This window comes from Acomys russatus, chromosome 11 (assembly GCF_903995435.1).
Source record: "Acomys russatus chromosome 11, mAcoRus1.1, whole genome shotgun sequence".
NCBI classification, from domain to species: domain Eukaryota; kingdom Metazoa; phylum Chordata; class Mammalia; order Rodentia; family Muridae; genus Acomys; species Acomys russatus.
In genome coordinates, this window is record NC_067147.1 from 10,925,032 (window position 1) to 10,938,836 (window position 13,805).

The following is a 13,805-nucleotide window of genomic DNA, read 5'->3' on the forward strand; positions in this document are numbered from 1 at the left end:
GTTGCATAGGACAGAGAGAGCAGACCACTTGGATAGACACCGGATTCTCTCCCTCATTGGGGCAATCAGTCTTCAGCCTTATCCGTCCAAAACATCCAACAAACTGCTTTTTGAAGCAGGAAATCCGACAGTCCGGTCCATCTAGTCTCTTCAAAGCTGGACAGTCAACTTTCCAGCATCACTGTTGATCATTGCAGACAGTCAGCCTGTCATCAGCAGTAGAGATAAGAGCAGTTTCTCTGTCCAGTGACCATTCTGTCTCTTGAAGCCCCCATCTTCAATGATGCAAATGGAGAAGCAGCCAGGGGCGGATGTCTCTCTCTGTCAGGAAAGCTCTCATCGTTCAGTGCCATATTCTGTGGATCTCTGAATAGTTTGAAGACCAACTCTATCTATTCTTACAGTTATCAATCTATTCCTTTGAAGACATATACAAGAAATTAAACAAACCTGTTCTATGACAAAGTAAGTTAGTATCTAGTAGGATTTCTACGTAACTAAATGCCAACTTTTATCCCCGATCTTCCTGAACAGATTATTAATAGTTTTTCATAAGACATTAGTGGTACATGAATAATACATTAAATAAACATTGAACAAAATGAACTTAAGTTTCTAACATAAAATATATAATATTTTGTCAACATATAACATACAATACATAAGGCAAAAATGAATGACAATATACAATTTAAGTTCTTATCAATGTGAAACAAGAGTTGAAGTCTTAAATTTCTGTCAATCAAAAGTCTTAAATTTTCATCAATCGACAATACCAATGTAGGATTTTTGAAGTTAGTAGATTCAATAATCTACCTTTTATTCTAAAAACCTGTATCCTCCCTTCCTTCCCCCTTTTCCTTAATATTAAAAGGGATAGAAAGTAAGAGAGAAAGAAAGATAGAAGAAAGAAATCCCCAAATGAACTTTTATTAATTGTAACAAACCCCTTAGGCAAAAATGAGCATTGGTAACCCAGCAAAAATACCCATCCCACCTACTGGGAATGGGGGCGTCGTGTTTTCAAAATTACTTTATGTTTGTTTAGGAGAAAAATCTTTTTCAAGTACCCTAGAAAAATAATATATTGGCCAAGCGCTGGAAAAGCTAGCTGTTTTTGTCCAGTCTTTTTGGGATCGATCCTTTTGGCTAGCCAATTTATTGTTAATATGTATGTAATTTCTGGAAGAAGCAGTAGTGTCAGAGGCAGAAGTTCGATCTTTATAATTGTCCTGTGTTTTGCTCTGAGAGTAAGCAGACTTTTGAAATCATTAGTACAGGTATGTTAGTTCATATATAATTTTTTAAGGAAACATCAGTTGAGGCACCTTGTTTGAGGTGCCAGAGGCATGTTTTTGGGGTTAAATCACCCATGTTGTCTGTTTTGTCTTCAGCATTGTTTTGCTTTTTGTAAATAATACAGGGCTCTACCTGTATATCTACCAACAGGACAGAAGAGGGCACTAGTTCTCCAAGCTGTAAGAAATAATGCCAAGTTGTTAAGAACCAGGTAGCTCTTAAGATTCACTTGTTATATGGTCAGATCTAATCTTTATAAGATTAGTTGGTAGCCATATTTTTTTACTCTCTGTGGGAACATACGCATACCCACGACCCCATCTCAAAACTGCTGCAGGTTTTTATTTCATACTTGACAAGTCCTTGTAGAATATTGGTTGTCCCAACTCTTCAGTTTTTTTTTTTTTTTTTTTTTATTACCCAATGTCTCTCCACAGCTGATGTCCCTTCATCATTCACATTAAGAAAATTTAGAGTCAACAAAGCATTATTTAATGGTCCTTGGGTGTCTTTACCCTTCCCTTTTGTTTAATAAGCATTTTTTTTTTTAAGGTACGATTAGCCCTTTCCACAACTGTTTGTCTTGTGGGGTTGTGAGGTATACCAGTAACATGTTTTATATTATAATACATAAAGAAGTTTTTCATCTTAAGGGACACATATGCAGGACCATTGTCAGTCTTAATTTGTGCAGGTATTCCCATAAATGTCATTATTTCCAGCGAATGAGTAATCACACAGTCAGCCCTTTTAGAACTTAAGGCAGTCGCCCACTGAAAACCTGAATATGTATCAATGGTATGATGCACATACCTCATTTTCCCAAATTCTGCAAAATGAAACACATCCATCTGCCAAATTTCATTCCTTTTGTTACCTCTAGGGTTAATTCCAGCAGGTAATGGTAGTTGACTATATAAGGAACATGTAGGAAGGACACTTATTAATTATTTCTCTGGCTTGTTGCCAAGTGATAGAGAATCTTTTCTTTAACCCCTTACCATTGACATGTGGCTTTGAATACATTACCTATTAATAATTTGTCAATCTCTTTATTTTCTTGTGCCAAGGGACCTGGTAAACCTGTATGGGATTGAATATGAGTAATATACAAGGGATAATTTCTGCTTCTGATGACCTGTTGTAGTTCTATAAATAAGGTAGTCAATTCTGTGTTAACAGGAGTAAATTCAGCAGTTTTTATATGCAAAACAACTCTTTCAGCATATTGAGAGTTAGTAATTATATTAAGAGATTTAGGAAAATCTAACAATACCATAAGGATTGCATATAATTTTGATTTTTGAACTGATGTAAATGGGCTTTTAATCACCTTGGTCATTTTCTCAGACTTATAACCAGCCATACCTGATTTATTTGCATCAGTGAAAAAGGTGGGTGCCCCTGAGATTGGTGACCTCTTTACAATACTTGGAAGGATCCAATTAGTTCTTATTATAAACTGTATATGTTTGCTTTTTGGGTATCTATTGTTATTGTCTCCCAAATAGTTACTACAAGCTTTTTGTCAATCTTTATTGATTACCCATAATGACATAATCTCAGAATCAGTAAGAGGCACTACAATTTTTGCAGGATCCATCCCTGACAGTTGGCGCAACCTTATTCTTCCCTTTGTAATCAATTTAGAAATTTTCTCTATGTATGTTTTCAATTTTTTGCTTTGTTTATTTGCCAGGAATATCCATTCTATGATCCTGTCTTTCCTTTGCATGAGAAGCCCAGTAGGAGAATGTTTCGAAGGCAAAATAACCAGAATGTAACCAAGTTCAGGATCAGTTCTATCCACATATGCCTTTTGAAGTTTTTGCTCCACCAGAATTAACTCCTTTACTGTCTCAGCGGTTAAACACCTAGGACTGTTTAAATCCGAATCCCCTTGTAATGTTTGAAACAAGTTACTTAACTCATAGGTAGCTAACCCGATTGTAGGCCTTAACCAGTTAATATCTCCCAATAATCTTTGAAAGTCATTAAGAGTTTGCAATTGATCTCTACGGATCTGTACCTTTTGTGGTCGAATTTTTTGTTCAGTTATTTTATAGCCTAAATAGGTAATTGAATCTCCTCTTTGTATTTTTTTCACAGCAATCTGTAATCTCCATCATGGCAGAATTCTCTGTGCTTCCTGAAACATTTTTTCTACAACACTAGGATCAGAATCAGCTAGCAGAATATCATCCATGTAATGGTATATGATAGATTGAGGAAACTTTCTACGAATTATTTTTAAAGGTTGTTGCACAAAATACTGGCATAAAGTTGGGCTATTCAACATTCCCTATGGAAGTACCTTCCAATGATATCTCTTCATTGGAGAATTACTGTTCAGAGTAGGTAATGAGAAAGCAAACCTTTTCCTGTCCTTTTCATGTTGAGGTATGGTGAAAAAACAGTCTTTTAAATCAATTGTAATTATATGCCAAGACCTAGGTAGCAAGGAAGGCAAAGGAATTTTAGGTTGAAGCGAACCCATGGGTTGAATCACCTTGTTTATGGCCCTCAAATCTGTTATCATTCTCCATCTACCTGATTTCTTTCTTACCACAAACACAGGGGAATTCCAGGGACTGGAAGATTCTTTGATGTGTTGAGCCTCCAGCTGCTCTTTTACTAAACCTTGAAGCGCCTATAACTTTTCTTTTGTTAAGGGCCACTGCTCCTGCCATACAGGTCTGATTGAAATCCATTTTAGGGGCAAGGCGGTTGGTATCTCAGCAGTGGCCCCTCTTATAAATTTTGACACTCTAAACCTGAAGAGTTTTGAGGTTGGACAATGGGCATAGCTTGTGGTCGCCCCTGATCACTTAACATTAATCTCTTCCCCAGAAGCGCGTACCAATTCACCCATAGTTTCAACCTTGTTTATCTTGGTATTTGCAGGAATAGTAATCTGAGTACCCCATTGTTGTAAGAGGTCTCTTCCCCATAGATTTATGGGAATGTCAGTCACATAGGGTTTCAGCCTCCCTATCTGTCCGTCTGGTCCCACACACTCAAGCCACTGTACACTTTTGTTTTATTTGAGATAACATACCAATTCCTACAATATCGGTACAAACCTTCTTACGTGGCCAATTTTGGTTCCAAGACTTCTGGCAAATGATGGAGACATCGGCTCCACTGTCCACCAAGCCTTCTATTTTAACACCATTCAATTGTATAATTAACTTAGGTCTCTGATCATTAATTACTGTTTGCCAGAACACACGTGTCCCTGTGCTTCCGAACGCACCAGTCCTTTCCACTGGAGCGGCTTTGCCCTTAATGTAAGGAAACAGTAGGAGTTGCACAATTCTATCCCCGGCATCGATTTTCATCTCCTTTTTTACACATGCCATGATTTTTATTTCCTCCTTAGAATCTCCATCTATAATACCGGGATGCACAATAAAACCATGAGAAGTCAGCCCACTTCTTCCCAGAACCATTCCTACTGTTCCTGAAGGCAAAGGTCCGAAAACACCAGTATTTAATTTGTAACATTTAACCTGGGGAGATAGAGTGAGAGACACATTTGAAGCCAGATCCAAGGCTGTACTGCCTTTAGTAGCATGCATTAGATCACTAACACTCAGTTTCCATTTTCCTGTGGGTTTGTCACTTCTTGACTGGCCAAAGGAATTCGGCTGGCATTGTTTATGGGGGGCCAAGCCGATGGCCCCCTCCTGTCGTTTCCTGTCGGCAAGATATTGCCTTGCACATCTCTCTTAGACTGACAATCCCGAGACCAATATTTCCCTTTTTTACAGTGACCACAGTACCCTGGAAGTCTTGGTACCTCATTACCATCATAACCAGAACCTCCTTGTTCTCTCCTACGAGTTACGTTTTCTCTTGGGTTATTGCGCCTTCTATCTCTACAGTTTCTTTGCACATGACCAATTTTACCACAATTGAAGCACCGAGTATTATGATAGCTGGGCTCTCTGGCTAAAGCTTGTCCCACAATATTATGTTGATACTCCTTTACCCAGTCATCTAGTGGAGCGCCTCTTTCCTTTAATGGTGTAAGCACCCTCTTACATTCAGTATTTGCATTCTCATAGGCCATGATAAGTTTTGATGCCTGTTTGTTGTCAGAATCTGGCATCACCTTATTCATAGCAGATCCTAATCTCTGCAAAAATTCTGTAAAGGGCTCCAGAGGTCCTTGGAACACTTTAGTAAATGGAATAGTTGTTTTCCCAGGTTCCTCTACCAGCTCCCAAGCTCACAAGGCTGCCTTACGACATTGTTCAATCACTCTATCTTCAGCTTGAATTTGTTCTCTTATGTTAGTATATTGTCCTTCACCAAGTAATTGATCTCTATTAATATTTATTCCCTGTGTCGTATTTTTTTGTTCTATTTTTATAGCCTTGGTTCGCCACCATGATAACCACTGTAACTGTTGTGCTGCTTCCAATATAACTGAAACTAAATTTTTTTAATCTTGGGGAGCAAGTCTATTCTGAGTGGCCCAGCTGTTTAACATTTGTTTAACAAAGGTAGAGTGCATATCATATTTGACGACGGATTTTTAAAAATGTTTTAAATTTATCATGTCTACAGGGCGCCAGGCCATTTCGTCATAACCCTCAGCACCATTTTGTGCGGGCACATGACTTACAGTGACTGGAAAAGCTGAAGGTGTCTGGGCGACTGTGGAGGTGTCCTCTACTGGGACATTTACTTTCAAAGACCTTTTGGTCGGTCTGGCTTTCTTTGCCTTTGGTTTCTGACCTTTTTCACCCTTTTTAACCAAAGGTGCTCTTTGCTTTTCCAGCCCTTCCAGTTTTTTCTGCATTTTGCCCATTTGTTCAGTCAAGTCAGTAATTTTTTCTAAAAGGATAGAGCTTATTGGTTTTTTCTGACTCTTCTGGTTTTTTCTGGCTTTCCGGTCTCTCTATTTTCTGTCCTTCATCACAACCAATTACCAAAAATTCTATCCGCTTTCCCATCCCTTCATTTTCTTTCCTCAGCCTTTCCATCTGTCCAGTCAAATCTGCAATCTTTTCCAAAAGGATAGAGCTTACTGATCCTTCCGGCTTTTCTATTTCATTAGCCTTTCTTCTAATCCTTCTAAGCATGAAATACTGTAATAAAAGGACAATGAAAAAAACAGAGAATTCCCTCTAAGTATAATGCAGGAAAGAGTTTTGCAACAGCAGTTGCAACTTTGCTGATACCCTGAAACAGCATTTCTATACCTTCAAATACTGAATCTTCCCTCATACCATTAGAGACTGGAACCCATCAGGCCCCACGTTGGGCGCCAGATGTTGGCGCTGTTTCTTAACAATTAAACTTTATTATACAACCCAACTAGCTTACACAAGAAGGAAAAAAGGTTAAAGGGACAAAAGAGTGAACCTTCTGGTATCCGTTCCACGGGACGGGTCCTTAGGTGTCTCTGGCCCGCGTGCTGGTCTGGCCTGTTTGCTGCTTCACACACACTCAAACCTGGGCTGAACTTGTTGTGCTCTCCTTCCCACCTGCCTGAGTCACGTGGGAAGGGCGGCCTCCTCCTGTTGAGGGTCAATTAGAAAAACAATAGCTCAGTTGGGGTTCCCAGGTCTGCTTCCTGAATTCCCGGCCCAGGATGGCTCCACTCAGTCTGTCACAAGATATTCATGGGGTGCCCCAAGGGTAAAGCCCGCCAAGACTGCTTCCACCTGTGACAAAGCTTAATCTTTCCCACAGGCTGGGCCCTCTCCTATCAATCACTAGTTAAGAAAATGCCCTACAGGCCTGCATATAACTCTGTCCTATGGAGGCATTCTCTCAGCTGAGGCTCCCTCCTCTCAGATGACTCTAGATTGTGTCACGGTGACATTAAACTAGCAGCACACTCCTGAAGCTTTCATTAATCAAGTTATATCATTTATGGTAACTAAAAATTGTACTTTGTTGAACAAAATTATTAACATTTATTAAGCAAGGCTTTTAAGTGTGAACTGGTCAACAGAACAGATAGGACTTGAGTAAATAATTAAAATGCTCTGCCAGAGGACCTGTCAGTTCCCAGGACCCACATGGTGGCTGAAAACTGCCTGTAACTCCAGGCCTGGGGATCTGATTCTGCCTTCTGGCCTTTACAGACAACAAACTTAAATGTAGTGCATGGACATCTACGCAGGCAAATACCGCCACACATTCACTTTGCTTTCTCAGAGAGAGGGTAGGGGCGACCTGGCCATTGCCATATTTGAGGGGCTTTACTTAGGGAGGTACGTGGGTGGTGGCTGACGAGGATGTGTGCGGAGCCTGCAGTGTGAGGGGCTCTGCTTGTGGGAGCAAAGCCTTAGTGTACCTGGAGACCCAGAGCACAGAGCAAGCTGTGGAGCTTTCTGAACAGTTTGTGTACACTTCCCTAACAAGTGGATTTTCTAGTTAGAGGCGGGGGGAGTTTGTTTTTGTTGTTGTTAAGGAATGTGTTCTAGTAAAGAATATCTTAGTAATTTGCCCATTAATGAACGCTGTTATAAACAGAGAATCATGCATTCATCTCAAGGGCGGGACAGGGCACTGGAACCACTGTATTCATGTGTGTGTGAGTGTGTGGGTGTGCTTGTGTGGTGCCGGGGATCCAACGCACGGCCTCACACATACTGCGTAACATCACTCTACCATTGAGATGTAGCTCCAGCCCTACATTTGTGATTCTAAAAGACTAGGTTATTTGCAAATTGAGGAGTCAATTGGAGGAAGACAGTAAAGTGAGTCTGGGGAACTTAATTAGAAATTAATGCAACAAGGCCCAGGGAATCAGCTTGCAAATGCCCTTGCTGCTAAGCCTTATACCTGACAGCCGCCCTGAGCCCTACTCTGTGGGAGGAGAGAGATGAGATCCAGAAATTGTCCGATAACCTCCACTGCATATTGTGGAACACACACACACACACACACACACACACACACACACACACAGAATTCAAGTTCTGAGGGCACCAGAGACCAAAGTCATTTTTGTTTCTTTTCTTTCCTTGTTTTTGTTGTGTGTGTTTGTTTGTTTGTTTGTTCGTTTGTTTCAAGACAGGCTTTCTCTGTGTAGCCCTGGCTGCCCTTGAACTCACAGGTTTGCCTGCCTCTGCTCCTGAGTGCTGGGATTAAAGACGTAGGACACCATGCTTAGTTCGGTTTTTCTTAACCGCCCCAGTCAGTGTTCTTCTGATAGTACCCTGTAGCATTGAGTTTAAGCAGAGAGTGTCCCCCAAAACATTTTTATTCAGTCTTACAGGAGAATTTAACCCACTGTGAATATATTGTAAAATGTGTGCTGAGTCTGGCCATGCAGATTTTAATATGAATTATAAAATATGGATAAAAATGATAACTGACTTAGGGGATGATAATGTTTTATAAAGCAAGTTGGACTGGAGGTCTGTGCATCGGGTGGTGGGCGTCTGTGACAACACTTACTCGGGCTGTATAATAATCAGAGTTTAATGATAACAGTTGCTTTGAAAGGTTAGCAGGAGTTTAGTTCCGATGCAGGCACTAGCTTTCTGTGTAACCTTGGAGAATGTGCCTCTTGCCATTTTAGAGGACACCCAGACCTGTCCATGTGTGCGTCCTCCCCTGGCTGCCTTCCCCAGCAGCTAAGCCTCCGCTCCTCCCTCTGCCTTGCAGGCTCGTGCTGCATAGCTGCTTCCCAGCCCAGTGGGGTTGCCTCAGCTTCCTTTAACATCCCAGCCTCTACAGCAAACAGGAAAGAGACTCGTTCATTTGTGTAACCTGTCTGTGCTTGCTGCTCCTTCAGACTTGACCGTAATAGTCACTGGAAAATTCTTTGCTGTTCTTCCACCTTAGCTTTCCCTAGTTACAGTAGAAAGTCTAGTTTTCTTTGACTGCCACACTTTTCCTTTAACACATGAGATCAAAATGAAATTGTGTTGGGTTAGAGTAGAGTGAGAAAGGCTCGCGTGGGTGAGCATAGCGGTTATAACCCTTTTTATGGGAAGAGGTTGGTGATATTGTCAAAACTCAGACTGCACTCCCCTCATTGATTCCTCTGGCAGGGAGTTATCTCTAAAATATTTCCGCCATTTTGCATAGTGGATATTTGTGACTTCCTTTGTAATATCACAGGCATGAAAGCATTCCTGCTAATGGTCAAAAAGAACGAGAGAGACTGTATGCACTGCTACAGGGTAACCTCTAAGTAAAAGTTTTTTATATCAAGTGAAAACTAAATGGCAGAGTGATAGTTGATAGTATGCTCGCTGTGGGGGAAAGAGGCAGATGTGGGTATATATCCATACTTAGATACTCAGTGTACACTGAGTCTTATGTTACGTATGCACATTTTAGGTAGGTGGGTATTAAACACCAGCTCTGGAAGGATGCAAAAACCACTTAACAGTTCGTGTTTGGATGGCAGACCTCAGGATCCAGGAGACCCTGACTTCCTAGAGTTCTGTGCACATAGACAGAAAAGCAAAAATAAATGTCAGCTGTAACATAGAGGAGATACAGTTTCATACTGAGCTTTAGAAAATCAGTGACTTGGCCTGGAGAGATGGCTCAGAAGTTAAGAGCAATGTCTGCTCTTCCAGAGGTCCTGAGTTCAATTCCTAGCAACGACATGATGGCTCACAACCATCTGTAATAAGATCTGGTGCCCTCTTGTCTCGTGCAGGCACACATGCAGGCAGAGTACTGTATAAATAATAAATAAATAAATAAATATTTTTTAAAAAAGAAAATCAGCGACTCAACCCTCTGGCTCCTGCAGTAAGTGCCCGTCCTTGTTGTATAATGTGTGTCAATGTCTCAGTTCAGGAGAAGTTGCATCATTTCGCCTTCTTCTGGCCTCCGTGAACGCTGCACACACACGTATGTGGGCAAGCGCTCATTCACATAAAATACAAAAGATCTTTAGAAAGGGCTGGTAGTGCACTTCTGGTCTAAGGTATTTGTGTTGAGACCATTAAAGGTGCAGGTGCTGTGCTAGCGATGCAGGCTCTTCGCGCTTCCCTGGCTCACGGGTTTTGATTGCCAGACTTTCTGATACACATTGTTTTAGGCTCGAATGCTCATCACAGAAGAGAACCTGATGACTGTTATCATCAAGGCTTTCATGAACCATCTGAAGCACAGAGATGCCCAGGGCAGATTCCAGTTTGAACGCTACACTGCCATCCAAGCCTTCAAGTTCAGGAGAGTGCAGAGCCTTATCTTAGATCTCAAGTGAGTGTTTCCTTAATTTCCAAACCAATTACAGTGTATGCAGTGCCAGCATTGTCACACTCACTGCCACTTGTCTGTCCCTGTAGGTATGTGTTGATTAGCAAACCAACCGAGTGGTCGGATGAGCTGAGGCAGAAGTTCCTAGAAGGGTTCGATGCCTTTTTGGAGTTGCTGAAATGCATGCAGGTATGTATGGACTGGACACATTCTAAAAGATCAGTTGGATCAAGACAATTCTCTATACTTGAGGCTCTTTGGGAGTAGATTATGTGAGATCCCAGCAGAAGATATTTCAGTGACCAGTGTGGTGGCTTCATACATAAAAGTGCTTATTGTACAACTCAAATGGCATGAGTTCTGTTCCCAGTTGTCCTTGCACACGAACCCACACTTACATCATACACACAATAATAGTAAATAAGTTTTGGTTTTTGTTTTTTAATGTTTTGGTTGGGATTGAAGAAATAGCTTAGAAGTTAAAAAAAAGCACTGGCTGCTCTTCCAGGGACCCAGGTTCAGTCCCTATCACCCATCCACTTGGTAGCTCTGTAACTTAAGTTCCAGGGGATCCACTGCCCCCTTCTGGTCACCTTGGACACTGCTTGAACGCGGTGCACCAATATGGTGTGCAAGCAAAACATACATGAAGGAGAAAAACCCTCTTAATTAAAAGAAAGATGCTTGGGCCCTCATAAGTACCGCTGAAAGTTTGCAAGTCCTTTTCTGTGGTTGCTTTGCTAACGTACTTACTTGGAAATGTAATTAAGTTCATTATTTGAGAAACTGTCTGTTTTCTGATGCTGTTATCAAAGTCAGGACCCTATGCAGACAGGAGGCAGGCATTCTGCCAGTAAGCCTAGCTCCCCCTAAACTCAGAGTCTCTTGGTTTTTTGTGTTGTCACTGGGTTTTTTCTTTGTGTATGCGTGTGCATGCTGGTGAATATGTGCCTGTGGAGGTCAGGAGACAGCTCCATCATGTGGGTCCCTCAGGGTGACTCAGGTCTTGAGGCAGCATCAGGCTCTGTTACCCACTGAGCCATCTCACTGCCCTTGTTTTATTTTCAGTGTTTCCACGCTTCCTTTTCCTCTTGGTGGGCTACGTACGTAGTACAATCTAACTTTTTTTCCTGCCCAATCTTTTTGTGAAGCATACCTACACACAAATCAATATCGAGACGCAGAAAAAACTCAGCAGATAAGCAGTTCTAACACAGAACACTAGTTTGTACCAAAGGGTGTGTTTGTTATTCTCTTGCTTTCGTTCTGGCACTCTGAACACTTTCAGCTACTTGGTAGTGGATAGTGTAAAACCTGTCTTCGAGTGTAACTGTCTATTGCTGGACTTTTTAGACCTGCCAGCATTTGAATAATGACACAGAGGCTTATTAGTATTTGTTATAGCTTAGGCCTTAGCTTAGGCCACCGCCCAGCTAGCTCGTTCCACTCAGTTAGCCAACTATTCTAACCCACATCTGCCACACGACCCCTTACCTCTCTCTCACTCTGTACATCCAAGTCTGTGTCCAGCTGGCAAATCACACACACACACCAATCAGCGAGTGAGGAAAGTGGATGTTTGCAAACTCCTGAGGCAGGTGTGAGCCATAAGAATAGCAGCAACAAAGTCTGGACAGTTTCCAGCTCTCTGCTGGTACAGAGCCAACAGTTGGCTAACACAGAGACACCTTCCCACGATGCATAGAAATATCGCCCCAACAGCTGTGTGTTTGTAAGTTGAGTCACGTTGTGCAAGCCTGTCAGGGGGCTGAGGATGGAACGGTGCTGAAGCATGTTCTTAGTATGTGTGGGGCTCTGGGTTCAGCCATCACTGGCACACACAGCCTGGCGAGCAGTGGTGACACATCGCTATAATGCCAGCAAGTAGGGAGCTGAGGCAAAGTGGTCATGTGCTCCAGGCCAGCCAAGTGGCTTACCCTGCCTCAAATACAAATAAATAAGCACATGATAGATAGATAGATAGATAGATAGATAGATAGATAGATAGATACAGACAGACAGACAGACAGATTTTTAAGGAACATATTGAAGTTCTTAGTTTTTCCCTCTGACACTTCTTGATTACAATTTTACCTTATTTGAATAGTCTCTGTAATCAATTTATGTATTTTTTTCAATTTATATTTCTTATGCATCTTTTTTTAGGGTGTTTTTTTTCTTCTTCTTCTTTTGTTGGACTCCTTAGGTTTCTGTGTGAGAAACAAACTAGCTTTTATTCTTATGCACTCTTTCACCTCTCTAAGGGAATGGACCCGATCACACGTCAAGTAGGGCAGCACATTGAGATGGAGCCGGAGTGGGAAGCGGCCTTCACCCTGCAGATGAAGCTGACGCATGTGATTTCAATGGTGCAGGACTGGTGTGCCTTGGATGTGAGTTCCTCCTTGTGCTGGGAGCTGTGAGGAGAATAGAGTGGGCAGACAGAAGCTTAGGGAATGCTCAAGTCATTGCACTCTTGCCCTTCCACCTGCACACTCAATACAGATTCTAAAGTGTAATAAGAAAAAATAAGTCAAGGAGGAAAGGATCTGCACTCTTATGTAATTATGTTCATTTTCCCATAATCCTCCCCAGACACTAAGCCTATAAAAACGGGTACTTTATCCAAGAATACTGTTTGCTTTTGCTATGTTTATGCTGTGACTTAAAATAATTTTGGCCTTCCTCATTAATAAGAACCTGTAGAGTTCCAAGGGTCAGAGAAGCATCCAGAAGACTTAGACAATGTATGAAAACGTAGTAGTTCAGAGGCCAGCTGTATCGTTCTGGGGATGAGAGGCCTATGGTCACTGGGAGCTTTGAGGAGGCCCTGCTGGAGGGCAGGGGTTGGCAGGCCTGCCTGGTGTCTGGGCCGTGGGTGTCATCTGAGTAACATTGTAGTTGAAGTCGGAGGCTGTTAGGCTCTATCTAACAGTGTTGCGGTCCAGACTGTCTTAAAAACTACTCTCTGTGGGACAAGAACTGAGGCAGGGAGTTGAACAGAGATGTGGTGGCCATGTCTTGAGTTATAGGAGAACAAGAGAATAGCTAATTTTGAGCGTATTTGAAAATAGAAAGTTGTTGCTTTGATAGTAGACTAGATAGCGGTGGACTGAGGTAAAGGACATTACTGGTAACTTCTAGATTCCACAGCTTTATTGATAAGTCATGCCATCCCATTCTGGGAGGGAGCACTGAGTTTAGTTTGGTCTGAATTATTACATGAGGTACTTAGTCACCATGGGATTTGAGGTACTCACTCAGCGTTGTAGCAGTACAGTCTTTTGAGTGACATACATTACAAACCCTCTTTT

The 13,805-nt window shown here is 41.7% G+C and overlaps 1 protein-coding gene across 2 annotated transcripts in view; it reads left to right on the forward strand.

Annotated features, from left to right (window-relative positions):
- Positions 1–13,805, forward strand: part of Ubr2 (ubiquitin protein ligase E3 component n-recognin 2) — an 86,333-nt gene that overhangs the window by 30,745 nt on the left and 41,783 nt on the right. For both annotated transcript variants that reach the window (XM_051152852.1, XM_051152853.1), the window contains exons 12-14: positions 10,331–10,494; positions 10,581–10,680; positions 12,756–12,884. In XM_051152852.1, the coding sequence (XP_051008809.1) occupies positions 10,331–10,494; positions 10,581–10,680; positions 12,756–12,884 (393 nt within the window). The remainder of the gene's footprint in view (positions 1–10,330; positions 10,495–10,580; positions 10,681–12,755; positions 12,885–13,805) is intronic.